At 55.3% G+C, this 26,526-nt stretch overlaps 4 protein-coding genes across 13 annotated transcripts; 3 read left to right on the top strand and 1 right to left on the bottom strand.

The window, feature by feature from the left end:
* Positions 1 to 1,458: 1,458 nt before the first annotated feature.
* On the top strand, positions 1,459 to 9,609 carry BABAM1 (BRISC and BRCA1 A complex member 1). Of its 3 annotated transcripts, none has more exons than XM_047698497.1 (10): positions 1,459 to 1,592; positions 2,531 to 2,576; positions 2,954 to 3,310; positions 4,792 to 4,850; positions 5,585 to 5,705; positions 5,788 to 5,866; positions 6,650 to 6,674; positions 8,109 to 8,238; positions 8,436 to 8,522; positions 9,172 to 9,609. In XM_047698497.1, exons 3-10 carry the CDS (start codon positions 3,005 to 3,007, stop codon positions 9,373 to 9,375), a joined length of 1,011 nt encoding a protein of 336 aa, XP_047554453.1. In that variant the 5' UTR covers positions 1,459 to 1,592; positions 2,531 to 2,576; positions 2,954 to 3,004; the 3' UTR covers positions 9,376 to 9,609. The 3 variants fall into 3 exon arrangements, with proteins under 3 accessions (XP_047554453.1, XP_047554464.1, XP_047554472.1); XM_047698508.1 differs by having other exon boundaries at positions 2,946 to 3,310; XM_047698516.1 differs by lacking the exon at positions 2,531 to 2,576 and having other exon boundaries at positions 1,503 to 1,592.
* A 902-nt stretch (positions 9,610 to 10,511) lies between these two features.
* ANKLE1 (ankyrin repeat and LEM domain containing 1) lies at positions 10,512 to 22,204 on the top strand. 7 transcript variants are annotated; one of them, XM_047698429.1, is made up of 10 exons: positions 10,512 to 10,860; positions 10,932 to 11,084; positions 11,447 to 11,552; positions 11,664 to 11,808; positions 12,040 to 12,816; positions 12,977 to 13,148; positions 13,229 to 13,592; positions 13,699 to 13,828; positions 14,086 to 14,214; positions 16,790 to 17,046. In XM_047698429.1, exons 1-10 carry the CDS (start codon positions 10,637 to 10,639, stop codon positions 17,044 to 17,046), a joined length of 2,457 nt encoding a protein of 818 aa, XP_047554385.1. In that variant the 5' UTR covers positions 10,512 to 10,636. The 7 variants fall into 7 exon arrangements, 5 of the variants coding, with proteins under 5 accessions (XP_047554385.1, XP_047554403.1, XP_047554384.1 ...); XR_007122032.1 differs by lacking the exon at positions 16,790 to 17,046 and adding an exon at positions 14,374 to 14,498 and having other exon boundaries at positions 10,513 to 10,860; positions 14,012 to 14,214; XR_007122030.1 differs by lacking the exon at positions 16,790 to 17,046 and adding an exon at positions 22,194 to 22,204 and having other exon boundaries at positions 10,515 to 10,860; positions 14,086 to 14,335.
* Positions 17,049 to 23,047, bottom strand: ABHD8 (abhydrolase domain containing 8). Of its 2 annotated transcripts, none has more exons than XM_047698474.1 (5): positions 22,061 to 22,166; positions 20,943 to 21,690; positions 18,999 to 19,169; positions 18,639 to 18,855; positions 17,049 to 17,686 (listed from the first exon to the last, which is right to left on the bottom strand). In XM_047698474.1, the coding sequence occupies exons 1-5, from the start codon at positions 22,098 to 22,100 to the stop codon at positions 17,516 to 17,518; spliced, it is 1,347 nt and encodes a 448-aa protein (XP_047554430.1). In that variant the 5' UTR covers positions 22,101 to 22,166; the 3' UTR covers positions 17,049 to 17,515. The 2 variants fall into 2 exon arrangements, with proteins under 2 accessions (XP_047554430.1, XP_047554440.1); XM_047698484.1 differs by lacking the exon at positions 22,061 to 22,166 and adding an exon at positions 22,840 to 23,047 and having other exon boundaries at positions 17,050 to 17,686.
* Positions 23,048 to 24,920: 1,873 nt separating this feature from the next.
* MRPL34 (mitochondrial ribosomal protein L34) lies at positions 24,921 to 26,035 on the top strand. The gene is made up of 2 exons (XM_047698541.1): positions 24,921 to 25,120; positions 25,359 to 26,035. The coding sequence occupies exons 1-2, from the start codon at positions 25,074 to 25,076 to the stop codon at positions 25,570 to 25,572; spliced, it is 261 nt and encodes an 86-aa protein (XP_047554497.1). The 5' UTR covers positions 24,921 to 25,073; the 3' UTR covers positions 25,573 to 26,035.
* The last annotated feature ends 491 nt before the right edge of the window (positions 26,036 to 26,526 follow it).

The following is a 26,526-nucleotide window of genomic DNA, read 5'->3' as shown; positions in this document are numbered from 1 at the left end:
TTTTTCCTCCATCCATCTCCAAAGGGCTTCCTCAACTCAATCCATAAGAGCCCAAGCCTCTCCCTTCCCACCTGGATGCCAGCCCAGCTCTCTCCCTGGACCTACAGGCACCCCTTTACTCTCTTCTCCACCCAGGCCCCTGGGAGAGAGACCTCATTGTTCACCTCCTCTGCTCATGTATCCTGCATGACTCCCCATTGCCCTTGGGAAACATTTCAAGCTCTTCCACCCGGCATTCAAGGGCCTTAAAAATTATGCCTGCTAGGGACACCTGGGTGGCTCAATTGGTTGGACGACTGCCTTCGGCTCAGGTCATGATCCTGGAGTCCCGGGATCGAGTCCCGCATCGGGCTCCCAGCTCCACGGGGAGTCTGCTTCTCTCTCTGACCTTCTCCTAGCTCATGCTCTCTCTCACTGTCTCTCTCTCAAAAAAAAAAAAAAAAAAAATTATGCCTGCTGCCTGCACCCATGTATACTCCTTGCTTTAGCCACGATGATCCCCTTCGTGTTGCCTGCAACATCCTTTCCTTGTTTCTGTGTTTGGTTTAAACTGTGCAGAGTCTGGAGTCGCCCAAATCTTCCTCATTCCACTGTCAGACACTAGGAGGCTGAATCTTTTTGTTTCTGTGTCCCCAAAGGCGGTAAGGAAAGAAGTTGCAATTCTCTGACTTGTAGGCACCGAGGCACATTGAAATCTGCTCTCTTAGCTTCTGCTCCAGCCATATTAACCTGTTAAAGTCTCCACCACTCCAAGGCTCTTGCAAGTCTCCAGACCTTTGCCAAGGCCGTTCCTTCTTTCTGGAATGCCTTTCATTCTCTTGTTTTTCTGCCAAGTCCTCCATCCTTGAAGACGCAGCTTACATAGCTCCTCCTGGCTGTCAATGACCAGAGCCTGGCTCATGAGGGCTGGATTTAACTGATCCTCTTACAAATAAAGAAACTGAGGGTGGTTAGCGTGGGTTTTAAATGGTTAGGGGGTGAGAGGAGAAGTGTGCATGAAAAAGAAAACGTGGTCTGAAATAGTTTTGGCTTAGTCTTTTTGCATTTTGCAAATATGTGTAAATTAAGGAGAGGAATTAAGTAACTGGGCGGGGCCTGGGGCCTGAGCCACGCCCACCTCAGTCCGCAAAAACTAGCCCCTCGCTGAGGGCCAGGTCAGCTCCACCAATCACCAATCAGCCCTACCTCTTCTTCTAAGTCCCGCCCAAGTCGCTCGCATTCAGTTTATCGTACTGCAAGTGAGGCCTTCTCCATCCCTTTAAGCCTATTCCATAGAAAGGTCCACTCCACTAGGCCTCGTCCCAGCCTATCAGGGTTGAAGCACTGACCACTGTCGCCCGATTCGGCCAGAAACATTAAAGCTCCGGCTATTCTTGCTTTAACCAATCACATTCCAAACCCTAGCGCAGTCCCCAGCCTATCCGCTTTCAAGGCTCTCCAGCCGTCCCCTGTTCACCGGTGGGCTTGCCTTACGGCTTGCTGAACTACATTTCCCAGCAGGCGTCGCGGCCTTGCCGCAGTACTTCCGGGCTGCGAAAGATGGCGGCTTCCTAGTGAGTTCTCGACTGAGTTGGAGGGAGGCACAGGCTACGGTGAGAAGAGGTTGGGTGGTTGCGGTCCCGTCCCTAGAGGTCCAGCCCCTAGCCTTCCTTGGGGATCCCGTTTTCCACTCTGGTTTCTCCTGCAGTCTAGCCTTCATCCCTCTTGCTGAAGCCAAATCATTGTTTTTCTTAGAGATTGAGGGGGTTACAAGCCGTTCAAAGACCATCCCCCGAAGCCCACACCCCAACCCAGATTGGCAAACTGTTGGCGTCCTGTTTTTTTTCCACGTAAATTCGTGCCCCCTCCTTTGCACAGACACCTTCTAGGCAGCCGAGTGCCCCGCTGGGGAGAATCCCAGAGCTAGTCTTTTTTTTTTTTTTTTTCCTCCTTATTTGTAAGCAATCCATACACCCAAGGTGGGGTTCGAACTCACAACCCCAAGAACAAGCGTCGCATGCTCTACGACTGAGGCAGCCAGGCACCCCAGCTAATTATTCTGTTAACCTTCTGTTAACCTTAAAACGAAAACTGTCATTTTTACCAGCAGAGAAGAGCTTTGTTTGGGAATAGCAGAGAATTACAATTCAGGATGCACAAGCTGTATAACAAAATCTTAGGCAAGTCCAGAACAAAGGAGAGGAATGCTCTTTTATAGAGGAAGGGGAGTTGGAACGGGCTGTTATAAACCTAAAGTCTATTGGAGTAAATTGGGAATTGAAGTTTAGTGGCTTTTCACTGGCTGAGTTGTGACAGTCTGTCATTGGTTGGGCTGTTGCCAGGCAAGGAGAAAATCTTTCATTTCCTTGCTGGGTTAGTATAGTCTTTTTTCTTTTGGGACTGCAATGTCTGTTTTCCTGTTAGGGTCTGCCATTGTGGTAGAGGGTGAGAGTTCCGCTTTTGGCCTCTTGATTCTATTTTAACCCACTGAGCCACCCAGGCACCCCTCTCTTGATTCCATTTTAAATAAGGTTTCCTTTATTGGTTTCAGGCATAGCTGGATCCAGGTGCACAGAGGTCTAGCTGCTGTTTTCTGGGTAAGCATCACTTCAAGCAGGGTTTCTTTTCCCTCTTGGAGGCAAAGAGGCTCCTCACAGTTCTTGACTTCTATCCTCCCAGCTCTGCAAGTCTGAGGAGACGCTCTTCCCTGATGGCACTATCGGAAGCCCCAGAACTGCCCCTCACTGACCTGTATTGGGTTATGCCACATCTCTCAGGCGTTCCTAGTGGCCAGATTTGTTCACTGGCCAAGGGAAAGGGGGGGCGTGGGTTAAGCGCTACAGAAAAAAAAATGGGATGCCAGGCACCCATTCTGCAGATAAGGAAACAGGCCGGGAAAGAAATGATTTTTACAGTCATTAGGTCGTTCATACTCTGTCCTGTCCAATAACCAGATGTTTTTAAAACCCATAAGGGGAGGATCCTGGCTTCCCCCAGCCCTGCTCCATCCAGCCAGTTAGGGGCCATGGAAGTGGCAGAACCCAGCAGCCCCACTGAGGAAGAGGAGGAGGAGGAGGAGGAGGAAGAAGAGGAAGAGGAGCAGTCAGCTGAGCCCAGGCCCCGAACACGCTCCAACCCTGAGGGGGCTGAGGACCGGGCACTGGGAGCGCAGGCCAGTGTGGGCAGCCGCAGCGAGGGTGAGGGCGAGGCGGCCAGTGCTGACGATGGGACCCCCAATCCTCCAGGAGCTGGCCCCAAGCCCTGGCAAGTGCCCCCAACAGCTCCTGAAGTCCAGGTGCGGACACCAAGGGTCAACTGTCCAGAGAAGGTGGTAAGTGAGGGGCTTGGCCTGTGGCCATGAGGTGCTGGGAAACCTTACGTTTAACGTTCTTGCTTTTTGGGATTCACTCTGCAGTGACTTCGTAGGAGTTTTTTAGGGCTACCACAACAAATTAGGGAATCAGAGGTCAGGCCTGACCGCTGGCTTAAAACAACAGAAATTCATTATCTCACTCTTCTGGAGGCCAGAAGTCTGAAATCAAAGTATGGGCAGGGCCGTGGTCCCTCTGGAGGTTGTACAGAAAGATCCTTCCTTGCATCTTCTGGCCTGAGGCAGGTAGCACATATCCTTGGCTTATAGCCCCATCTCCTGGGTCTCTGCCTCTGTCTTCACATGGCCTTCCTGTCTGTGTCTCTGAACCTTCTTTCTCTTATAAGGACACTTGTCATTGGATCAGGGTTTTTTGTTTGTTTGTTTGTTTTTAAGGTTTATTTATTTGAGAGAGAGCATGAGCTGGCTGGGGGTGGTGGGGAGAGGGTCTTGGGAGGGGCAAAGGGAAATGGAGAATACCAGGCAGACTCCCTGCTGAGCAGGAAGCCTCATGGAGGGCTGGATCTCGTGATCTCCCCTGAGACTATGGCACGAACTGAAATCACGAGTTGGATGCGGGGGGGGGGGGGGGGGGGGGAGGGTGCCTGGGTGGCTCAGTGGGGTAACCATCTGCCTTTGGCTCAGGGGTCCTGGGATTGAGTTAGCATTGGGCTTCCTGCACGCGGGGAGCCTGCTTTCTTCTTCTCTCTCTGCCTGCCACTCCCCCTACTTGCGCATGCACGCTCTCTCTCTCTCTCACAAATAAGTAAATAAAATCTTTGAGGGGCGCCTGGGTGGCTCAGTGGGTTAAAGCCTCTGCCTTTGGCTCAGATCATGATCCCAGGGTCCTGGGATCGAGCCCCGCATCGGGCTCTCTGCTCAGCAGGGAGCCTGCTTCCCTTCCTCTCCCTCTGCCTGCCTCTCTGCCCATTTGGGACCTCTGTCTTTCAAATAAATGAATAAAATTTAAAAAATAAAATAAAATCTTTGAAAAAACGAAAAGGAGTTGGATTCTCCTGTCAAGTGAGCCACCCAGGCACTCCAGATCAGGATCTTTATCTTATCTCAAGATCTTTCTCTTAATTCCATCAACAAATTCCCTAATTCCAAAAAAAGTCACATTCTGATATTCTCGGTGGGCATGTCTGTGTGGGGGCCAGGACACAATTCAACCCACTCTACCTTTGTTTTCCTGTTTCTGTGTCAGATATTCTCTGGCTCCTTTATTCACTTGCAATCCTGGACTCCTGATCTAGTGCTCTTTTCCCTGAACTGCTGTCTTCCAAAGTAGGTTTCTTGGCTGGGACTCGGGGGTCACCCTGATAAGCACCTTTTCAGACAGAGCTGGAGAGGGCCACCAGAGTGCAGTGGGGGCCAGTGTTAGTGTCCACTTGCTAGGCACTGCCAACCACAGTGCCCTCACCTCCTTCGGACCTTTGCAGATCATCTGCCTGGACCTGTCAGAGGAAATGTCCCTGTCAAAGCTGGAGTCATTCAATGGGTGAGAGGAACATTTGGGGGCTTGAATATGCAACCATGGCTTGGGGTGGGGTTGCGGGGGGGTAGACAGCTCAAAAAACTCAGGGCTCTCTCTCTCTCTCTCTGAGACTCCCAGTGCTTGGCCTGGCCTGGGGACTGGGGCCTGGTGTTGTCATAGCAGCAATGGCAACCGATTCTGAAAAAGCTGTGACCCACCAAGGTTCCTATCCAAGCCTGTGAGAGATGCCATGTACCTCTCACAGCACAGCAGTGACTCAGAAACTCTTGAGAGGTGAAGTGACTTGCCCAAGGCCTCACAGTGGATAGGCAGAGCCAGGACTTAGACCCAGGCCTAGGTGATCCCGAAGCCGCTGCCCTGAACAGCTGAGTCTCTGTGGAGTTCGTGACCAGGCCTGGGTAGAGTCCAGGGAGCTCTGGGGGGATGCTGAGGACAAGCCCGCCTTCCCTTTGCTGTCACCTGTAGCCATCTGTGGCTGAATGAAGGCCTGGGGGAGACCTCCTGGGGATCAATTGTGAGACCCAGGCTGGCCAGAGGAACCCCATTTGGCGAAGGCAAAAGCCGGGGCAGTGGGGGCGCTGGGCTTTGCCATCTCCCCGCTGCATGACCTGACCTGGGCCTGCAGTGCCTAATCCTGAGGCTAGCAGAGGGCTGCCCAGGATTGGCAGGTGAAGAGACACCCTCCAGGCCGGGAGGCCTTGCCTTAACCACCCCCCTCACTCTCTCTCCCTCCCCAGCTCCAAAACCAACGCCCTCAATGTCTCCCAGAAGATGATCGAAATGTTTGTGCGGACAAAACATAAGATCGACAAGAGCCATGAGTTTGCGCTGGTGGTGGTGAATGACGACATCGCCTGGGTGAGCCTGGGGCAGGGCTCGGGTGCCGAGGGGTTCTGTTGGGGTGGGGAGGCGCCTGGCTGAGGCTTGTGCTTCCCTGTAGCTGTCTGGCCTGACCTCTGATCCCCGCGAACTCTGCAGCTGCCTCTATGACCTGGAGACGGCTTCCTGCTCCACCTTCAGTATCCTTCCAGGCAGGGGCGCCCTGTGGAGGGGCTTGGGCTGTCTTGGCACCCCAGAAGCCTGAGCCGTGGAGGGGGCTGGCTGAGACTGGCTCAGGTCCAGATCCCCGTTCTGCTGTGACAAACTTGGGCAAGTCCCCTCTTTGAACCTGTTTCTTCATCTGTGAAAGAGGAGGCACGAAGCCTCCTTCCCCAGGGGGTTGCTGTTAAGATCAAGTCCTGGTACAGAAACAAAACCAGCTGATTTGGACTCTAGATGTCAAAACCACTCACATGGGGAACATTCTGTGCAGAGCCAAGTATACAGTTGGTGCTCAATAAATGGCAATATGGGACCGAGGAGTTACAATCACTGCTATAGCCCCTGCAGCCTGGGCACAGCACATTTTATGCTAATTTGAACACAAAAGACTCACGTGCAGACCAAAACTTAGATAGAAAATGATGCTTGTGAGTTACAAAACACTTCTGAGTGTCGGGGGGTAGGGGACTGGGACACCTGTGGCTCTTACATTGTGAAGACTGCTGCCCTGACCGTGAGGGAAAGGGGAGCTTTGAGCCACCAAGTGTTTTCAGGGCATCCGGTGCTGGCCTTCTGTTTTGTGATCTATACTGAGGGAAAACAGGCTCAGACAGGGCAAGCAACTGGGCCAGGGTCACACAGCACGTCTCCTGCACCAGGCGTGAAGGTGCCTGGGCTCTCCCGGCGTCAGGATGAGGGAAGCCTCCTGCCGCTTCCTACCCATGCTCTGCCACCAGCCTTCTCCTTAGCATCTCCGCCAGATCTGGAAGGTCTCTTCAGCCTCATGTAAGTACTACCTTTGCTGCAACTCCCCTTCTGTGTCACTCATGTGATGGCCCTGAGGTCCCCCACTCCATTGTTGTTGTTGTTTTTTAAAGACTTTATTCATTTATTTGACAGACAGAGATCACAAGTAGGCAGAGAGGTAGGCTGGGGGGCGGGGAAGCAGGCTCCCTGCTGAGCAGAGAGCCCGATGCGGGGCTCGATCCCAGGACCCTGGGATCATGACCTGATCCGAAGGCAGAGGCTTTAACCCACTGAGCCACCCAGGCGCCCCCCCCCCCCAACTCCATTGTTTTAACCCACGGGGCAGCGTGCTTTTTCTGTAAAGAGCCGGGCAGTAAATATTTTCAGCTTTGCAGGCCATATGGCCTCTGTCTTGATGACTGGATTCTGCCTGAGTCACTTGAAGGCAGTCACAAACCATTCCTGTGCACGGGACTGTGTCCCCAACAAAACGTTCTTGATGAACACGGAAACTTGAATTTCATATCCTTTCCACATGCCACAAAATGTTCTTTTGATTTTCTTCCCCCAACCATTTAAAAAATGTAAAAGCCATTCTTAGCTTCGGGGCCCTGGTAGTCCAGCATCCCTTCTTAACCTGCCCCTAATGGTGGACACGGGTCTTGTTTTGCCTTTTCCATCATGATTGACCTGGTACAGTGGTTCTGGCAGATTTTGCAAGTGAATCCGTCCTGTAAATTCCCAGTGGAAGACATGCTGGGCCAAAGGGGTGTGTATTTTTAACCTGCTAGACTTTTCCAGAACACTGTCGCCGGAAACCAACCCTGCATACCTCTCCCGACACCAGGGTTCTTCATGCTGCCGAAGGTTCTGGCTGTCTGATAGAGGCTAGTGGCCACCTGTTACTTTCACTGTGCTTTTCTTGAAGCCTTTTTTATTCATTTGTAAACCATTCAGTATTCCTGCAGTGATTTGTCCGTTTGTCCCCTTTGCCTGTGTTTATAGGGAAATAGTGGCTTTTTTCTTATTGATGATCAGATTTGCTTTTCACATATTAAATACCTTCGCCCTCTGTCTGCCCAGTGCTCTCTGCCAATGTGAGATCCAGCCGTGGCCATTTGGGGACATGCGTGCTAACTTATGAAATAAGATCAGGCCCCAGCCTTAGACTCTTCTGGCCTGGGGGACATGTCCAAGTCAAGTCAATGAGGGGGATATTAAGGATGGTGAGGAGGGTCAGAGTGGGCTCCACCTTTGGGGTCTGCAGAGTCCCCCTGATAGAGTAGGAGAGGTCAGGCAGAAGGGTGAGGGTGGGGAGGCAGTCTGGGCAGAGGGAACAGCCTAGGGGGAGGCTCGGAGGGAGCAGTCATGTGGGCTTTGCGTGCCCAGTGAAGGCCCAGGCTCTCTGAGGGTGACAAGAGCGGGGGATCCCTGGAGTGTGCTCTGACCTCTCCCCCACCCTCCACTACGCAGCCAGCAGAAGACTGAGCTGCCCGTCACCGAGAACGTGCGGACAATTCCACCCCCGTACGTGGTCCGCACCATCCTAGTCTATAGCCGTCCGCCCTGCCAGCCCCAGTTCTCCCTGACCGAGCCCATGAAGGTGAGTGAGGCTGGGGAAAGGGAGAGATAGCTGCAGCCAGCAGAATGGCTACTTAGACACCAGGAGGGACTTCCTGATCATAAGAGCTGGGGTGCCTATGGGCAGGTTCCCAGAGTCCAAGGCAGAAGCTGGGGAATTAACGGTCATGGGGGCAGGGGGTGACTCACGCCCCGAGGGTTGGCATTCTTTCCCTGCAGAAAATGTTCCAGTGTCCATACTTTTTCTTCGATGTTGTTTACATCCACAATGGCGCTGATGAGAAGGAAGAGGAAATGAGCTGGAAGGTGAGAGGCTGCTGTGCATGTGGGTGGCAGGGAGGGTGTAGGTGGGGTGTCTCGGAAGCCACCTCCGTTTTGCACCCCTGGAGCCCTCGCCCTGCTGGATCACGGTCCTGAGCTTATTCAACAACCATCTCTACGTGTCTGCTGTGAGCTAGTGGGGGCCTCTCCGGTCTGCCTTTGCTTTCACCATGCCCTCTGCTTGGAGTACCCTTCCTGCCTTGCCTTCCCAGGCCCTGCTGGTCCTTCATATCCCACCCCAGACTTAGCTAAAAAATGTTGATTAGGCCACTTACCTCTGAGCCTCAGTTTACCCAACTGTGAACAGGGGGAGTTGAGATTGGCTCCTCCTTCTACCTCAGCACCCAAACCATCTACCCCAGATCATCCTCAGGGATGATTAGCATGAGGGCCGGGGGTCGTCTGCATCTGACTGTGTCTCCAAACTAAGGGCTCCAGGACTGAGATTTCTTGGGGTCCCTACCCCTGGGTGGGTGGCGGGGAATATTTGCTGAACATGGGACTGTTTCTTTCTGGAAAACTCTTCATCCTTCAGAACCCATCCCTAGTGCCCTCTCCTCTGGGAAGCCCTCCAGGGTCAGAGAGTGTCCATCAGGGGACCCTCTTGCTGAACAGCCCCTCCCCGGCCTCACAGGACATGTTTGCCTTCATGGGCAGCCTGGATACCAAGGGTACCAGCTACAAGTATGAGGTGGCACTGGCTGGGCCAGCCCTTGAGCTGCACAACTGTATGGCCAAGCTGCTGGCTCATCCACTGCAGCGGCCCTGCCAGAGTCATGCCTCCTACAGCCTGCTGGAGGAGGACGACGAAGCCACCGAGGTTGAAGCCACCGTCTGAACCATCCCTATACATCCCTGCCTTCTCGTGCAGTGAAGCCCTTGGCTTAGAGAATGGTTCTCAAACTGGGCTCCATGGCACCCTGGTGGGGGAGGGTTTCAGGAGGCTCCTGGGACCCTGGGCACCCCTTCCCTAAGTTTTCCGGCCCACCTCCCACTGCTGATTTGTTGACTGTAAGTTTTGTTCTTCCCTGTGTGCTTCTTGTCCTCAGAATAAAAATCTGAGAATCCCTGACCCAGGTCGACAACAGTTACGTTGTGTTAATTAGGATCTTTTTGGATGCAAGTGACAGGAAACCTACCAGCCAAACAGAAAGAGAAATGGTTTGGTTCTTGTGGATGAAAAGCGAAGGGCAGCTTCAGGCTTGGCTGTATTCAGTTACTCAGACAATAATGCCATTGGGGTGGGCTGAAGTATCTTGTGTGATTGGTGTTCAGTGTGCTCTGCTTTTCTCCCAAACCATGGGAGAGCTGTGATCACTCCTCAGACTACAGCCCAGGGAAGGGAGGGCCCCCACATGCAAAGGGCCTTGACTGGTCATTGGGCCAGTCATGGGCTAGAGTTGTGGGATGGTCTGATCCACCAGGACTTGATCAAGCCTCTAATCTGGGAAGGGATTACAGCTCTTTCAGGAAATAGTATGGGTTTTCCCCAGAGGAAGGGAGACCAGAGACAGATAGAACAGGTGTACCATTCAGCTATCTTCTTGGACGATGAGCGATTGTGCAAAAAGTTTGGCAACTAGATTCTATTTATAAAACAGAAACAGCTTTATTTTCCTCCCTATGAGCATTTATTGGGCACTTAGGTGCCAGGCCCTTGTGATGAAAATCGTTCCATTTCACACCAGCCCTGAAGAGATGATTCTCCCATTTTGCAGATGGGAATATTAAGGCCCTCACCGGCGCAGCGCTCCAAAGTAGTGGACTCCCGTTTCCCTGGGAGTGGAAACGGGCCACACAGAGATAGAGGCGGGAGCTGTTAATTGAAGCTTTACACAGTGTCCAGGCTGTGCTCGTCTTCGGCAGCCCCCTTGGGCAAAACGTTGTGGGAGACGTAATACCCTGTGGGCATCTCCGGGCCCTGGGAGGCAGCGCCACACCCTCCTTCAGGGTGAGTTCGCATTTCCCTGCTTTTGACACGAGATAATGACACACTTGGCGGCCTCCACCCGTCCCGGGCCTTATCGGCGGCCCCAGGCCCTGCTTGAGCGCCACTCGGTGTCATGGGTCCTCGCAGGCGCTAGAGCTCGCGAACCCCGATGTGGACGCCGGTGCGGCGCAGGTCCGCTTGGCTGGGGACACTGCGCGGCGCCGTCCCACGGGCACCCGAGGCTGGGGGTGGGGCGGCGCGTGCGCACAAGGCCGCGGCGGGAAATTGGAACTCGGCGGGCGGCGCCGCGGGGCTCCGGGACAGACCCAGCATGGACGCGGCGACCCGCCTGGCCCAGCGGCTTCGGGCAGCGTTGCGGGAGACGGAGCCGCGGTGAGGAAGGTGAGGGACCGGGCCGGAGACGGGGCGAGGGTCGCGGTCCATTCTGACCTCCCACTCCGTAGGGCCGTGGAGGAGCTGCTGAGCCGCGGCGCCGACCCCAACCTGCTGCTCGCGGATGGCGCGGCAGCCGTGCACCTGGCGGCGAGAGCCCGCCACCTGCGCGGTCTGCGGTGTCTGGAAGCCCTGCTGAGCCGAGGCGGGGACGCCAACGCTCGGTGAGGTGGGGCCAGGACCCCGGGCGGGGTGAGTCGCGCCGGGGAGGGGTCTCCCGAATCCGAGTGCCTCGGCCGCCCACTGCGAGAGGGCATCCAACAGCCCAGGGGCGGAGACTCGGTGTCCTAGGGTGGAGCTTGGGGATCTGGGGGCGGTTCCTGAGGATCCTAGGGCGAGGGGCTGGGGTCCCAGACCGAGGCTGGGATGTGAAGTTTGAATTTGGCCGAGGACGCAGTGTCTAGGATCCAGGGATGGTGTCTCAGGCTAGAGGGTGGCAATAGGATCCCAAGAGCCAAGGTTCCGGGGTGCGGAGACGGCGATCACATTCCCTCTTCCCCTGACCCCTCCTCTGCTCCTGTCCCAGTTCGGTCGAGGCACTGACGCCGCTGCACGTGGCTGCCGCCTGGGGTTGTCGCCGTGGCCTGGAGCTACTGCTGGGCCACGGAGCGGACCCCGCGCTGCGAGACCAGGTGGGAGTCCCGCTCCTGCAGTAGCTGGGCGAACCTGGAGGGAGCAAGGGAGGGAGGGAAGAAGGGCGGGAAGAGGGCCTCGGGTGCCCCCTGCTGACCGCGCCGCTACAGGACGGACTGTGGCCGCTGGACCTGGCAGAACAGCAGGGGCACCAGGATTGCGCGGGACTCCTTCGGGAGTTCCAGACTCGGACCCAGATCTTGACCCCCACCCGGACAGAGAGCCAGGAGCCTGAGCCTGAGCCCGAGCCTGACGGTACGTGGGGCCTGCGCGTAACTCGGGGGCTTAACCTCTGATCTAGATTTGAGTGTCCCTCTGATGTCCACTCTGGCTCTGTCTCAGGTGCATTGTCTCCAGTAAGCTGTCTGCCTCCGACTCTTTCCCTCCTCCTGCGACTCCAGCTGCCTCCTTCTGTCTGGTCCAACCCCCATCTCTGTCTCTGGCTCTCTTTACTCCCCTCTGACTCCATCTCATCCCTTACTTTAGGCCCAGACCCCTGGGGAAAGGGGTTGGACACCAGGCCCTCTGGACCTCCCAGTGTGACGCCGGGCTCCACAGCACTGGGTGGAAGTGATGACAGGGACATGGGCCTGGAAGCCAGCCCCAGACTCCCCAGCCTTCTTGCCCACCCTGAGATTGCTGACCAGGATAGCGGCTTGGAGCAACCCCCAGGACAATGGGACTACAGCTCAGATAGCTCCTTTGTCACTGCGATTGAAGCTTCTGGAACTGAAGACCCAGCCCCACATACCTCCTCCTGGGCTAGGTCACTACCCCAGACCAAGCAGGGACTCCTGCCTGGTATTCGACCTTCCCAGAGGATGCCCAGCTCTCCAGGTACCCCTCCACTGGTGCATCGAACTGCCAGAGCAGACAGGGAGGCAGAACTAAATACCCGTCTCCAGGCCCTAACTCTGACCTCTCCAGATGCCTCCCCCTCCCTCATATCCCTCCCGGATGGGAACCCTGCCTCAAGCCCCCCTCAGGAATCACCGCCAGGACTCCCCGACTCCCGCTTCCTAAAAGATGGAGAGGTGTCCCTCGACAGTGATGTGGCTGCCCTCTGGCTGACAGAGGACGAGGGGAGCTCCACAGGTGACAGGGACCCCATCCCCTCTTGCTGGTGCCCTCTGGTCCCTGCGGTGTCTGACCTGGATTTGCTGCGAGGGCTCCGAGCACTTGGCGAGAGCCCCGGCCCCATCACACCCTTCACTCGGCCGTACTACCTCCGGCGGCTGGAAGAAACCCGTGCTGCTGCTCCTGGTTAGTCTGTTCGGGGCATCCAGAGTGCAAGGAGCCTCTGGGAGTTCCCAGAGAACCCTGTCTCTCACTCCTGCCTCTTTTACTCTTTGTTTCTGGGGGATCAGCCCCTTCTTCTGCCTTCCTTGACTCAGTCCTCCTGCCTCCCCAACCTGGGGCTCAGACTTTGCAGGGCACAGCCCAGAGCTGGCCGAAGCCCTGCGGACAGGCTGTATCCCAGATGCCCAGGCAGACGAGGACGTACTGGCCCAGCAGTTTGAGCAGCCAGATCCCAAGAGCAGGTGGCGGGAGGGGCTCGCGAAGTCCAGTTTCACGTATCTGCTATTGGACCCCAGGTACTTGGGGCAGGGATGACTCAGAGGTGGGAGCTGGAAAATTCGGGGATTGGTTCTTATTTGCTTTGTATCTTTAAAAGGGGGACTGGCCCTGTCTGGATACAACCTTCTGTATATAGAAAAGGTTGGTTAGACCCAGTTCAAGCTGCTGAGTATCCCTGGGGAGCATCCGCCACTCTCTACCTTAGAAAATGGGGCTCACTGGACATGGATTCTGGTTGCTCTGTAAACTTAGAAACTGTCTCCGGGGCAATTGTCCTCTCTGAGCAACTTCCCTCATCCAGGGAGACTCAGGACCTGCCAGCTCGCGCCTTCTCACTGACCCCAGCTGAACGCCTTCGGATCTTTGTCCGTGCCATCTTCTATGTGGGGAAAGGAATGCGGGCCCGGCCAGATGTCCACCTCTGGGAGGCCCTCAGGCTTCGTCAGCAGCCAGGAAAGCAGGTGTGGGGCTAAAGATCAGGGGCACAGCAGGGGCAGCTGGGCCACAAGGAAGTGAAGGGAGGAGGGGATTGGAGGGCAGATCCCTGACCCCATCCTTGTCCCCTAGGCCTGCCCCAAAGTGCGCCAGATCTTGGACATTTGGGCCAGTGGCCGTGGTGTGGTCTCCCTACATTGCTTCCAACACGTGGTTGCTGTGGAGGCTTATACTCGAGAGGCTTGTCTCGTGGCTGCTCTAGGTGGGTGCCTGGCCCATGCGGCAGGGGGAGGGGTCACGAGAGGGACCTTTGATCTACTGATTACCTCATCCCTCTCCTCTTAGAGCTGCTCATTCATTCATCCAATGAACAATTATTGAGCACCAACTATGTACCTGCACACGTACATATTTTGTTTGCTCTGTCCGTTTGTCCCTGCTTAAGAGCAATACGCAGCGGGGGGTCACTGTCACATTTGCCAGCAGTTTCCAAGGATGCCTGACCCCTCCTCTCTCCAGGGATCCAGACACTGACGAACCAGAAACAAGGACACTGCTACGGAGTCGTGGCGGGCTGGCCAGCCACCCGGCGCCGCCGCTTGGGGGTACACCTGCTACACCGCGCCCTCCTTGTCTTCTTGGCCGAGGGTGAGCGAGAGCTGCGGCCGCAGGACATCCAGGCACGTGGCTGAGTCCCGGGGAGCTGGCCCCTAGCCTAGGTAGAGATCAGGGTGTTTGAATGTCTGCCCCGTGGTGACGGCAGCGACCTGTATCTTCCCCTCCAGCTGAGGAAGGACTTTGTTACAGATGGAACTTCTGGAGCTTCCCGTCATGGGAGAACAAGTAGGGAACCCAAGGATCTCTGGAACATTCCAGGGCTTCAGAAGGTGCTAGTGCTTTGGCAGTTTGGTCCTGTCTTTGTGATCCACTTTTATCTCCCAGAAATGGGGACTCACCTGTGGGATGGGCTGGGGAAATTGGCCAAGCTCAAGAGAGATTTCTCTGCTTCCCAGCTATGGGACCTCGGACCAATAACGTGTCTCTCTGAGACTCTGTTTCCTTAGCTGTACAGTGGGGACAATGACAAGTCCTACCTCAGGGGGTCATGGTGGAGACCGGAGTAAACAAAGGCAGGAAATACAGTGTGGGGCACAGAACCCTGCAGGTGGAAAATCTCCCCGAAGGGAGGCGCCCTGACGCTGTTGAGGGGCCGACTGTGTGTGGCGAGCTGTGGGCAGAGCCCGGGAGGGCGACTGGGGTATGGGCGAGCGAGCAGCTCTCTTCAGGATAGCTGTGCTACTCGGTTCTCCCTTGCTTCTCTGAGACTGTTTCTTCCCGCTATAAGAGGCAATAAATAACCGCGATTTCCTGGGGATGCTATGCGATTTCAGACTTCCCATATGTTAAGAGCTTTAGTAAATGCCAAGCTGCCATCCTGGTGAGGTGTTGACGGGATCGTTTTATTTTCTGGAAGTTGCTTCTTAAAAGCATTTAGTGTATTTAGAGATTTGAGAGGATCCGCCGTCTCATTGGGTTGACCATCTGCCCATCATCGTGGCTCAGCCAACCGGGTCCTGCAGAGGGCGGGGTGTAACCCTGGCTCCTTCCACCTGCTTCAGTTCCTGGAGGCGGAGCTCCTGCCTACTGGTATGGTAATTAGGGGCCAGGGCTCTGAAGTGGGTCTGGGCTCTACCATTTTATTTATTTATTTTTTAAAGATTTTATTTGTTTATTTAAAGAGAGAGAACGCGCGCTAGCTGTGGGAGGGACAGAAGGAGAGAGAGAATTTCAAGCTGACTCTGTGTTGAACGGGGAGCCCCCTATGGGGTCTGAGCCCAGGACCCTGAGATCATGACTTGAGCTGAAATGAAGTCTGACACTTAACCGACAGATCCACCCATGCGCCTCTGGGTTCTACCATTTTGACCAAACTGAGGACAGTTCTCTGAACTTCTCTTTCCTCATGTATAAAACTGGGAGGCCTCCCAGACACCAAGTCTTTTGATAAAGTGATAGCAATTAAAAGTGTGCCATGTGCCCAGGAATTCACAGAGAAGTCACTAGGAAAGAATCCAGACACCCCCCCCCCCCCAAGAGAGAGAGATGAGATTTGTCCAACAGAATTTCCCAGTGTGGACCCTACTGATGTTTGAGGCCAAATTATTCTTTGAGGTAGGGGCTGTCCTCTGCGTTGTATGGTGTCTGGGCAGCATCCCTGGGCTCCACCTACTAGATGCCAGTGGGCTCCACCCACTTCCTCCTACCCCCAGTTGCCACAATTAAAAATGTCTCCAGAATTTGCTAGTGAAGGGAGCCTAGGTGACTCAGTCAGTTAAGCATCTGACTTTGGTCCAGGTCTTGATCTGAGGGTCTGGGGATAGAGTCCCCCTCGGGCTCCCTGTTCAGCAGGGAGCCTGCTTCTCCCTGTGCCTACCCCCACCCCCAGTCATGTGCCACACTCTCAAATAAACAAACGCAATATTTTTTTTTAAAAATTTGCTCGTGGAAAACAGTGCCACCATGAAAACTCCGTTCTAAACTAAAGGTGGGCTTACAAACCAGTGCAGAGAGGACCAAAGAGGTAGTAACTTAAAGGGAGGATGCTCTCCCCACACCGTTCAGACAAGCCAGAGGTGTACCCTTGAGATACAGACATTAGAAAATATAGAGGAGTAAGCATGGCTGTAGGGCAGGAAATCCTTCTGCCAGACAAGAAAGGCAGACTCGTTGGCTTAAAAAAAACCCCAAACAGGGGCGCCTGGGTGGCTCAGTGGGTTGAAGCCTCTGCTTTCGGCTCGGGTCGTAATCCCAGGGTTCTGGGATCGAGCCCGGCATCGGGCTCTCTGCTCAGCAGTGAGCCTGCTTCCTCCCCTCTCTCTGCCTGCCTCTCTGCCTACTTGTGATCTCTGTCTGTCAAATAAATAAAATCTTAAAAAAAAAAAAAAACCAAAACAACAACAACAACAAAACCAGAACAAAAACTATCTTCATGGCAAAAGTGACCTTAAACCAGGTTGAAAGATACAATGGGATAGTAAGAGGTACCGACTTGCTGAGTGGCGTGGCATAAAAGGGATTCAATGAACCGATGGTGTCAGGCACTTGGCACAGGGCTTTGTATACAGGTGGCCCTCCATTATGACTGCTCCAGCCCATGCAACGTCTGCTGATGCTCACCTTAACCCCTGTATAAACCTCAGCTGGACGGCCTCCCGCCTTCCAGGGACCCGGAGCTCACCATCTGCCTCTGTTCTGGGAATACTGCCCAAGCAGCCCCTGCATTCTGAGGGAGGGAGGGAGAACTCGGGAAGCAAGCCTGGATGGCCAACGCCCTCACTTCTCTTTAAGTCAGCCGTGAGGGGGTGGCGCCTGCATCAGCCCAGTCTGCAGACGGGGAAACTTGAGGCTCAGGACGACCCTGCCCTGCCATCACCCAGCACAGGTCCTCCAGAGACTCGGATTGTCACTTCTTTTTATTGAGTTACAAGTTGAGATGTGCAGGTTCGGTGGTGCCAGCCCCCCTCTCCCTCCCCCCCACTTGGGCAACAACAGCTCCCGGCGCCAAGAAATGGGGGGTGGGGAGGGTCTCGGGCAATGAGGCGGGGCCCTGAGGGTCCCAGGATCAAGCACGGCTGACACGGAAGACAGAGAGCGGCGTTGAGGGGCAGGGGCTTCTGTACAAGGTCATCCTCCACGGGGGTTCCGGCTCCGGCCCCAAAACACCGATGGGTCCGGCAGGATGGAAGCGGAGAGCGGTGTAACCACTTGGCTCCCGAGAACGCCGTGCCCTACCCAGCCGGCCCGGGGGCCTGGGGGCGTCTCCCTGACCTGACCCCGCCCACCGGAGCCTATAGCCCGCCCAGGTGGTCCGCGCTGCGGACGTGGGACGGCCCCTGGCTTCCTCCTGCTGCTCCTCGGCTTACCAAGCAATGCCCGGCGGGCCCAGCGGCTACTTCTTCTCTTCTGGGGGCGCAGGCAGGGGCTCGGGCAGGGCCTTGGGCGAGGGCTCGGGCTCCCAGAGCAGGAATTCGTGGAGCAGCGTGTTGACCGTCTCTGGACACTCCAGCATCACCATGTGGCTGCCTTCATCGATGAGCTTCAGGAAGGCCAGCAACAGGATCTGCGGGTGGGGGCAGGGGTGGGGGCACAGGTTCAGGGTGGCAAAGGCAGGCTGCCCTGGTACACCCAAGCCCATCCACACCAGGCCTGCAGTCTTAGGACGTCCTTCCTGTGGTCTACCCTTCATCCCTCTACTTCCACCCAAGGCGGAGGTGGAGGATAGCCTGCTGACCTCAGTATTCATTCAATATTTATGACGTGGCTACAGTGTGTCCAGAGAAGAATTTCTCAATCCCAGCACTACTGACACATAGGGTGGGACGATTCTCTGTGGTGGGGGGGTGTCCCGTGTACTGTAGGATGTTGGGCAGCATTCCTGGCCCGGACCCACCAGATGCCAGTAGCAGTGTCCCACTCCCCCACCCCACAGGGGGACAGCTTACAATGTCTCCAGACATTGCCAAATATCCCTGGGGAGCAAATTTGCTGCTGGGTGAGAATCACTGAGATAGAAAGACCAGGTCTCTCAAGCCAGGTCAAGGTGTCTCGCGCCAGGCTTCTCAACCTTAGCATTACTGACACTTGGGGTGGGGACATTCTTTGCTGTGGAGCCATTCTGTTTGCTACAGGGCACTGAGCAGCATCCCTGACATCAGAAGCCCCTCCTCCCCACTCATGACAACCAAAAAAAGTCTGTAGACATTTCCAGTGTCTTCTGGGGCTCAGAATCCCTGCTGGCTAAGAACTGCTGGTCCAGACCTAGTCCCAGTGCTGAGGATCCCAAGACACTTTCTCGGTAGGCTCTGATCTAAAGATCCCCCGCCTGACCTCTCCCAGAATTACATATGACCAGGCGTCCCTGGTCACTTATACAAATCCCAGCTGGACAGGGCACCAGGGCAGCCCCATGTTCTGGATTGCACTCTCAATCTAACCTCTCCCTTCCCTGGGGCTAGAGCACAAGGCAGAATCCCCCTGGGGCGCGTATGATGGCTCAGGTGCCAAGGCCCTACCTCGGCCATGCGCTGGTCTTCCTCCACTGGCACAAACTTGTCGTGCATGCCGTGAACGAGCAGGACGGGCACAGTGAGCTCAGCATGGTAGACCTCGTCACCTTCAGGCCAGTACTGGCCACTCATCATGGCTCGCAGGACGAAGGATGACACGTTGAACGCATTGCCCTCCTTCAGCAGCTGCTTCTCTTTGGCTCCTTGGCGCGCGAAGCCAGCCCTGGTGGTGAGGACATACTCCTGGAGGCCTTGCGCCAGCTCGGCCACCAGGGGCACCTCCGATGTCCGTTCTGGCAGCAATACAGCCTCTCCTCCCCCCAACTCAGGGAGATGCCAGGGTTCGCTGGGGCCAGGGTGACTCACTTGAGAAAGCTCCAAGCCAGGCAGGGTGATAGGCAGTGCAGGACGCACGTGGGCATGTTGAAGATGGAACAGAAGCTGGGTTCCAAGGCTGTGGGGCCCCCGCCGTTGATCATGATGACCTTGTGCACCAGGTCTGGGTATTCATGAGCCAGGAACGTGCAGAAGGAGACACTGCGGGTGCGTAGGTGGGTAGGTGGGTGGCGGGGAGGGTTGGAGGGAGTTGGTCAGCAGGATACCGGTAGTGAGGGAGGTAATGCCCTCCCTTCACCCAGAGACAGGTCCTTGAAGGCTAACATTCTTCCCTTGGGGCCCACGGGCACTGGATGGGAGAGAGGGATGGTGGGGGAGGCATCTTGAGTGCCTCTAACCTATAAGACTGTGTGTATTGAGAGTGAATTTTTTCCCTTTCGTTTTACGGAGACGATTCAAATCCAGAACTTTCATCAGATCCTCAAAGCAGCCATGACCCCCAAAGGGGTAAGAATGACTTATCACCAAGTGTTAAAAAAGCATTCCGATTACGCTGCTACTCTTTGGTTTCCCAGAGAAGGTCCCTGTTTCTTGTCCTTTCCCTGTGAGGATCCTCTGTCTCCAGTCTCTGGGCATGGCACATCGGCCTGCCTTATGCAGGCTGGAAAGGTACAGCCCGAAGAGCCCCCACAGTCCAGCTCCTCACTCCCTCAAAAGCCGGGTTCATTGGGCCAACGATGGCCTGTGGGCTAGCCATTTGTTTTGGTAAACTAAGTTTACCATTTTGTAAATTTGTAAGTTATTTAGTAAGTAAAGTTTTATTGGAACACAGCCACGCCCATTTGTTTACCATGATGGCTGCTTCTTTGCTCTGACAGTAGAGTTGTGAGGCTCCAAAAGAGATGACCATATGTCCTAAGATATTTACTACCTGGCCCATTAAGAAAAAGTTTGCAGACCCTAGCTGTAAAGAGGAACAGGATACAAGCAAGAATCAGTTGGCCTTCACTGTACCAGTGACTCCCTATGTGCCCTTGGGGAGATTGCCTAACCTCTCTGAACTTCCGTCTCCACATCTGCAAAATAGTAACTGGGCTGTCCTCGTAGCATTGTTATGAGGTCACAGGAACTACCTCAGATGGGTGCTCATTTAATCAAAGGAAACATTTAGCATAAACATCCACTTTGGGGGGTGTTCTCATATAAACAAACAGGAGCTATGTTACTTTCCAGCCTGGCTTCCTTTCATTCAGAAATATATGGAGCGTTTCTTTGTCTTGTCTCATTGCATGGGCCACACTGCTAAAACAGTGGTTCTCAAACTAGCCGGCTGATCAGATCCTGCCTTTCCTCCTGGGTAAAGGCAAGTGGTACCACCTGGCAGTGATCAGGCACCCAGGCCCAGTCTTTGACGAGTGGGCACTCACCTTGATGCTGGATGGTATCATGCATCCCTCCTTTAGTGGGAGTGAATTACAGGAACTTGTGCCCTTGTAAAAAGATTGTATAGGATTCTAATTACCCCTTCCTTGGAAGGGATCTCCAGAGCAACTGATTTTTGAACTTAAAGACAATGGTTCTCAGCCAGGGATGATTCTGACTGCCAGGGAACCTATTATTTGAAGACACTTTTTTTTTTTTTGGAAGACACTTGATGGTCATGACCGTAACTGGGCCACTATGCCTGTGGCAACCAGCAGGCAGAGGCTAAGGAAGCCTGCTAAACATCCTACAGTGCACATGAAAGCCCCTTGAAGAGAGGAATGACCTGATCCAAATGTCACTAGTGCTGGCACTGCGAAACACCGCTTTAAAAGGATAGGAAACAACAGCAGTGGAGGCGGGCATCGCTATCTTGTTATAGCCATAAATGAGAGTCTTCAAGGAGAGAAGTCAGTGTTGGGCAAATGCGTGTCCAGTCCCTGTGACTCTCCCCCACTGCTCCCCCCTAGCCCCACAGCAGCATTGGCTCACCCGTATGAATGCCCAATGAGCACGTTTCGCTTCTTGGCATAACGCTTGAAGATGGCACGCATGTCCTCTGCCAGCGCATAGAAGGTGTAGGCTGCGGCCACCTGCGGTGCCGAGCTGGCCCCATGACCGGCCAGATCGGGTGCCACCACCTCATAGCCCAGGCGCACAAAGAAGTCCAGCTGCTCCTTCCAGATGGCCAGGGAGCCGCCCACACCATGGATGAAGAAGAGCACCACGTCGGCCTGAGCACCTTTGCAGCTCGTGATGCGCTTTTCACAGTCAATGTGGATGGTGCGCTTGGGGCGCCGGGCTCGCCGCCGTCGCCCACCACTGCCACTCCCGGCACTGCCTGAGCCCGAACGGCCATCACTGCCTGCTGGGTCAGCCAGCTCCACCTCTAGGGCGGCCGGCGGCTCCCCGGAGCCATTCTGCCCATGCAGGAGGTCAGCTCGAGGTGCCCGGCCCAGGTTCTCCACCAGTAACCGCCCGTTGCGGTAAACGGTAATTCGGCGCTGGCAGCGGACCAAGCCAGATCGGTCTCCCTGGGCAGCATCTGGCGGCAGTGGAGGCGGGTTGGGGGCTGGAGCAGGCCCCGCGTGCTTCACCCGCAGCACACGGCCAGGCTTGACCTCCACAAAGGTGTAGCCATCACTGGACTCGATGCTCTCCAGCGGCCCCACGGCGTTGGGCGGTGCGCCTAGCAGGCAGCAGAAGATCCCGTCGGTCACCCCAGTCAGCATGGTGTGTCCTGCAAGTGGGGGCACAGCCATCTCAGGGGCTGTCTAAATGGCCAGAGCCAGCCAAGCACCAAGCTGTTTTGTCTGTCTAGTCAGTGCCTGCCTGGGGGTTTGGCCACCCTCCTGGGCTAGCCTAGGCTGTCCTAGAGAAAAGGACCTGGCTATGGCTGACCCCAAGAGGTGTCCATAGGGAAGGTGGTATAATCCAGGGCTGCTTCTTGGAGGGGGGGACATTGTGGCAAATGAGGACCATCCCCCCCACCCCTCCACCCCAGCTCAGGGTTACAGTAGTTATGGCTTCCATAACCCATTCATTCATTGATTCATTGATTCATCCATCCATCCACCCATCCATTCATGCACACATTCTCATTAACTTACTTTTACCAAATGGGCACATTCTGACTGCCTCTGAAGGCATCTAAAAAGGTGCAGATTCCAACGAGCCCCCATCCAGGCCTCTGAACCTGGCTCCTGAAAGGTGAGGCCCTGGGGGAGGGGGTTAGGGACTGAGCTCCAGAAGGCCTTGCCCAGCTCTGCAAGCCCCAGACTGGGTCTGTATTGCAGACGGACAAGCTGAAGCCCAGGCAGTCTGTACCCCCATCAGTACCCTAGGTTCCGGGGGTCTGACACACAATCCCCAAAGGTGGAGATGAGGATGGACAAGGTAAAGCCCTCTCTGGGGGCCTCCGGTCCTCTATCCTGCTCCCTGGGCCACCCCCCTCCGTGTCCATGGCAACTACAGTCAGTTACATAACTCAAGGGGGATACCCGTGCAGCGCACCCCCATTGTCTAGGGCCTAGAGATGGGACCAACCCCTCCCCCGTCTCCATCCTGGGCGCCGCGGGGATAAGACGCGCTGAAGGCACGGCCTCCGATGGCCCATACTTGCTGATAGAGGGGAAGCGGGTCGCGCCACCCCACTCCAGTGGAATCCTAACCCCGGATTGCGGAGGGGGACGCAGTTGCGCCACGCCAGGTCCCCTCCCCAGAGCCCGATCCTGCCTCTCAGGTGCTAGTAAGCCCTACGGCGGGGTCGAAGCCACTGGGGCTCCGCGGCTTCCTAAGAGCCCGAGTGCTGGCTTTGTGCACACCCCCTTCCGATGTCGAAGCCCCAGGGACCTCGATGTCCCCCTCCCAGAGCCCACTCCCCGCTCACCTCATCTAGGGCCCTGTAGCCCGGGGCAGGGCGGAGGGGATCCCAGGCGGAGAAGCCAGCGTCCGCCTGCGGCGCCGGTTTACATGGTGGCACGGGGTCGTTCCAGGCGCGTCTACGCGGGCGGGCTCGGGCCCACGGCGGTCAGCGCGGGGGCATCCCGCGGCCGCCGAGAGAGCCGGCCCTTTAAGTCTCTCCCCAGGGGGAGGGGCCGTATGCCGACGGACGGGCGTCTAGGCCAATCAGAGCTAGGAAATGACCTGGCCTAGTTAGACTGCCAATCATAGGCGGTAGCTTCGGGATGAAGGCGGGCTCAGGAAACAGCAGCCCCACCCCCTTAAGGAGTTTACCGAGGAGGGAGGGAGGGAGGGATTGGGCCTGGCCGAGGGCCCAGAAGGGGTCCCGAACTGGTGTCTGCGGAACTCCGGGGAGGTAGCCTCCGGAGCCCCTAACTGCGAATAGGATCCCCTCGTCTAGCCCCTGCCTCCGAACAGCTTTGTAGCCTCCAAATGGGGCCCCCATGCTCCTCTCTCTGTACTGACCTTTCCGTTCTAGAGACTCCCAGATCTTTCCAATTCAGGGTGGGGAAACTGAGGCTCATAAATGGCACAAAGTCACAAAGCAAGATGGGGGCTTCGCGGCAGATGGTATTTAAAACCACGGCTGTGTGATATCAAGTCCTGGAAATTGTTATTCATTAAACCTTTAAACAGACGACTTAAAGCTATTAGTTATTGCGGGATTGGAGTTTCACAGACAGGCCAGTTTAACCATTGGTCAGTCTAACTGGTGACTCTGTGGTCCCAACTGGAGTCAAAGATCCCAGGGTTCAAATCCAGCCTCTGCCCTTTGTTGATATGTGACCTTGGGTGAGCCACTTCTCCGAGAGTCCACTCATTTCTCTATGAAATTAATCCCCTCATGAGTTTGCTCTGCAGGTAAAATCACCCAGAACGGTAAGTGTTCAATACGTTATTGACATTATTATTGTACTGGTTTAGTAGTATAATACTGTACAGGTTTGCTAAGTGTTGGTGCAGGTAGGATGGGCTTCAGAGGACAAGGGGTTAACCATTCCTTGCCCACTCCCATCTCCTGGAATTTGCTGCCAGAGCTGGATTAGGTCCTTCCTCCCACTCTTGTCCACTCAGGGTGCTCCTGGGAGACTACAGTCGATTCATGCAGTAAACAGTTCCCTTCCCTGCCCCTGCACCCCACCCCCCACCTCCAAGCTGGGAGATTCTGGGGTGCCCGCAGGGACTCAGCCAGCAGCCTGGCCCTTGAGGAACCGTTGGACTTTTGGAAGAGTCTGGGGAGAATCATATGGGAACGTGGTTGGGCCAAAGGGAGGGATGGGGCTGGGGGAGAGGAAAATATCCGAAGATGTTCAAAGTTAATGGGGGGGTGTGTGTGTGGAGATGAATAGAACATCAGGCATAGGTGGATGTGGCTGAAATTTAGAGGGTGTGTGTGTGTGTGTCTGTGTGTGTGTGTGTGTGTGTGTGTGTGTGTGTGTGTGTGTGTTTGGAGGGCTTCATTTGCTTGCCAGAGGAGCTGAATATTTTCCCTGGGGCAACGAGCACCATAGAGGCTGTGAGAGAAGGGAAGAGGGTCATATCTAAGTATAGAAATTTTTTTCTTGGATCAGAATGGAGGTACCACCACGGACAAGCATAAAACACATGAGCTTCAGATTGAGAAACTGAATCCCCGAGAGGAGCAGGGACCACCCCAAGGACATCCAGGCAACTCCAACTTAGGTCTCCTGGGCTCCCCGCCAAAGAAGAGAGACTTGGCTGGGCCCAGAGAAAAGCTGCCAGCCAGCTGTGTGCCATCTGCCCGCCTCCTGCTGGGGGAAGGAGGATGGACCAGCCGTTTCCTGAGGCTGCCACCAGCTGCGCCACAGTCACCACCGGGCACCCTCTGCCGGTCGACAAGAGAAGGAACCACAGCTCCCAGCGGACCCCGGGACACAACGTCTTGTACGCAGGCGCATGCCAAAGAGGCGCTGTTCGCCTGCCACCTGCTGGTCCCTATGAGGAACTACACTCCCTTGCCCGTAAGGACGCTCTCGCGGAGGAGACGCAGGCGCAGAAATACTACTCCCCGACGACCCGGAGGCCACGCGGCCACCGCGGTAGGAGAAACTACATTTCCCAGAAGCTTTCGTACCGCGGCTGCAGAGCCTATTCGCTTTGGAATAGCCAGCGTGGGGACGTCGCGACCGGCGGCTGGACATGGCTTTCTTGGTCGGATCAGTAAGTCGCCAGTTGGGTCGTGTCAGGTGAGTCCTCACGGGGACCCTTCCCCAAATCTGGAAATAAGGGCGGTGTCGGGGGCTGGTGTCAGCTATTTGGTGACAACACGACTTGCCAACGGCTTGCGCTTTGATGGAGCGCTTCTTGCAACCAGGCTCCGGCCCGGCCCGGATAGGGGAGCCGAGGCTCAGAGTGGTTGAGCGTCCCGCCGAAGTCACAGAGCGCCCCCTCTGACCTTCTTCGCCATCTCTTTCGCTCCCGCAGGTGGCTGCAGCCCCGCGCCTGGCTGGGGCTCCCCGATGCCTGGGGACTTCTCGCCACACAGCAGAACCGAGGAAAGGCGCGTGGGAATGAGTATCAGCCGAGCAACATCAAACGCAAGCACAAACACGGCTGGATCCGGCGCCTGAGCACACCGGCCGGCGTCCAGGTCATCCTTCGCCGCATGCACAAAGGCCGCAAGTCGCTGAGCCATTGAGGAGCGCTGAACTGCCGGCAGGACCCCCATTAGAGCATTTCTCTGACCTGGGACCTCTCCTGCCATTGTTTTTATGGGGAGCCGGAACAACTCAACATAAACCCTCCTCAAATTGTGGAGTCGGCCCCCAGAGGAGGGAAGTCTGCGGTTGGACTGAGAGTGGGAGTAGGAAGTCAGACCTCGCCTAGTCCCTTTCTACGCTCTTGAATTAGGAAGAATTTTGAACATAAAATAGTCCACAGTGAACCCTGTGTACTCAGTACACAGCTTTAACCACCAATTACCCACAACCCACCTGACCCCTCCTGTGTTATTTGGGAGCAAATCTCGGGCATTAGGTTATTTCTTATTTCAGAATGCATCTCTCCAAGAAAAGGGCTCTTTAAAACCTAATCACAGAACTTTTCACACCTAAAAAATGGTTAACAATTCCATAATATTGTCTAATAAATGTCCAAATTTATATTTGTCTTATATATGTCATCATTTTTCACAGGTCTGGAAAGGTTTCTGGGGAGTTAGAGCTTGAATCCTCAAACCCTAGGATGGGTTTGTGGGAATGAGCTGTGTGACCTTGAGCAAGACCTTAGCCCTCTGAGGCTCATTTGATTCCTATGAAATGAGGTGCTTATTTCTCCTTTGCTGCATTGTTGGAATAATAATACTCAGTAGCTTCCCTTAGTACTACTGAGTACTTCTGTGTACTGGGTGCGAAGTCCTTGTCTGGTGGGCAGGGTAAGGGCACTTGATTTGTACCCAGGCAGTCTGGAGACAGCGGAGTCAGGACTGAGAGGAGGATCTAAGGGCTGTGGGAGCCCGGAGAAGTTTCGCCTGGCTTGGACTTGGGAAGAATGTGGTCAGAAAAGTCTTCCTGAAAGATGGAGCAGGGCCTGGGAGGGCCCAAAGGGAGAAAGGATTAGACTCAGAGGTCAGGATAAAAGGTGGATAAGAGAG

This window comes from Lutra lutra, chromosome 1, assembly GCF_902655055.1.
Source record: "Lutra lutra chromosome 1, mLutLut1.2, whole genome shotgun sequence".
NCBI classification, from domain to species: domain Eukaryota; kingdom Metazoa; phylum Chordata; class Mammalia; order Carnivora; family Mustelidae; genus Lutra; species Lutra lutra.
Note: the sequence above shows the minus strand (reverse complement) of the source record. Positions and strands in the feature narration are given on the sequence as shown.

Excerpts from the sequence above, each read along its gene's own strand:
- BABAM1 (XM_047698497.1), top strand. The coding sequence starts at position 3,005 with ATGGAAGTGGCAGAACCCAGCAGCCCCACTGAGGAAGAGGAGGAGGAG. Across the intron at positions 5,706-5,787 it reads TGAATGACGACATCGCCTGG|CTGTCTGGCCTGACCTCTGA; the intron begins GTGAGCCTGGGG and ends GCTTCCCTGTAG. Across the intron at positions 5,867-6,649 it reads GGCTTCCTGCTCCACCTTCA|ATCTGGAAGGTCTCTTCAGC; the intron begins GTATCCTTCCAG and ends CATCTCCGCCAG.
- ANKLE1 (XM_047698429.1), top strand. The coding sequence starts at position 10,637 with ATGTGGACGCCGGTGCGGCGCAGGTCCGCTTGGCTGGGGACACTGCGC. Across the intron at positions 12,817-12,976 it reads AACCCGTGCTGCTGCTCCTG|ACTTTGCAGGGCACAGCCCA; the intron begins GTTAGTCTGTTC and ends CCTGGGGCTCAG. Across the intron at positions 13,149-13,228 it reads TATCTGCTATTGGACCCCAG|GGGGACTGGCCCTGTCTGGA; the intron begins GTACTTGGGGCA and ends TATCTTTAAAAG.
- ABHD8 (XM_047698474.1), bottom strand. The coding sequence starts at position 22,100 with ATGCCTTCAGAGGCAGTCAGAATGTGCCCATTTGGTAAAA. Across the intron at positions 18,856-18,998 it reads CTGGCTTGGAGCTTTCTCAA|GGCTGGCTTCGCGCGCCAAG; the intron begins GTGAGTCACCCT and ends CCTCACCACCAG. Across the intron at positions 17,687-18,638 it reads AAGACCAGCGCATGGCCGAG|ATCCTGTTGCTGGCCTTCCT; the intron begins GTAGGGCCTTGG and ends CCCCACCCGCAG.
- MRPL34 (XM_047698541.1), top strand. The coding sequence starts at position 25,074 with ATGGCTTTCTTGGTCGGATCAGTAAGTCGCCAGTTGGGTCGTGTCAG. Across the intron at positions 25,121-25,358 it reads CGCCAGTTGGGTCGTGTCAG|GTGGCTGCAGCCCCGCGCCT; the intron begins GTGAGTCCTCAC and ends TCGCTCCCGCAG.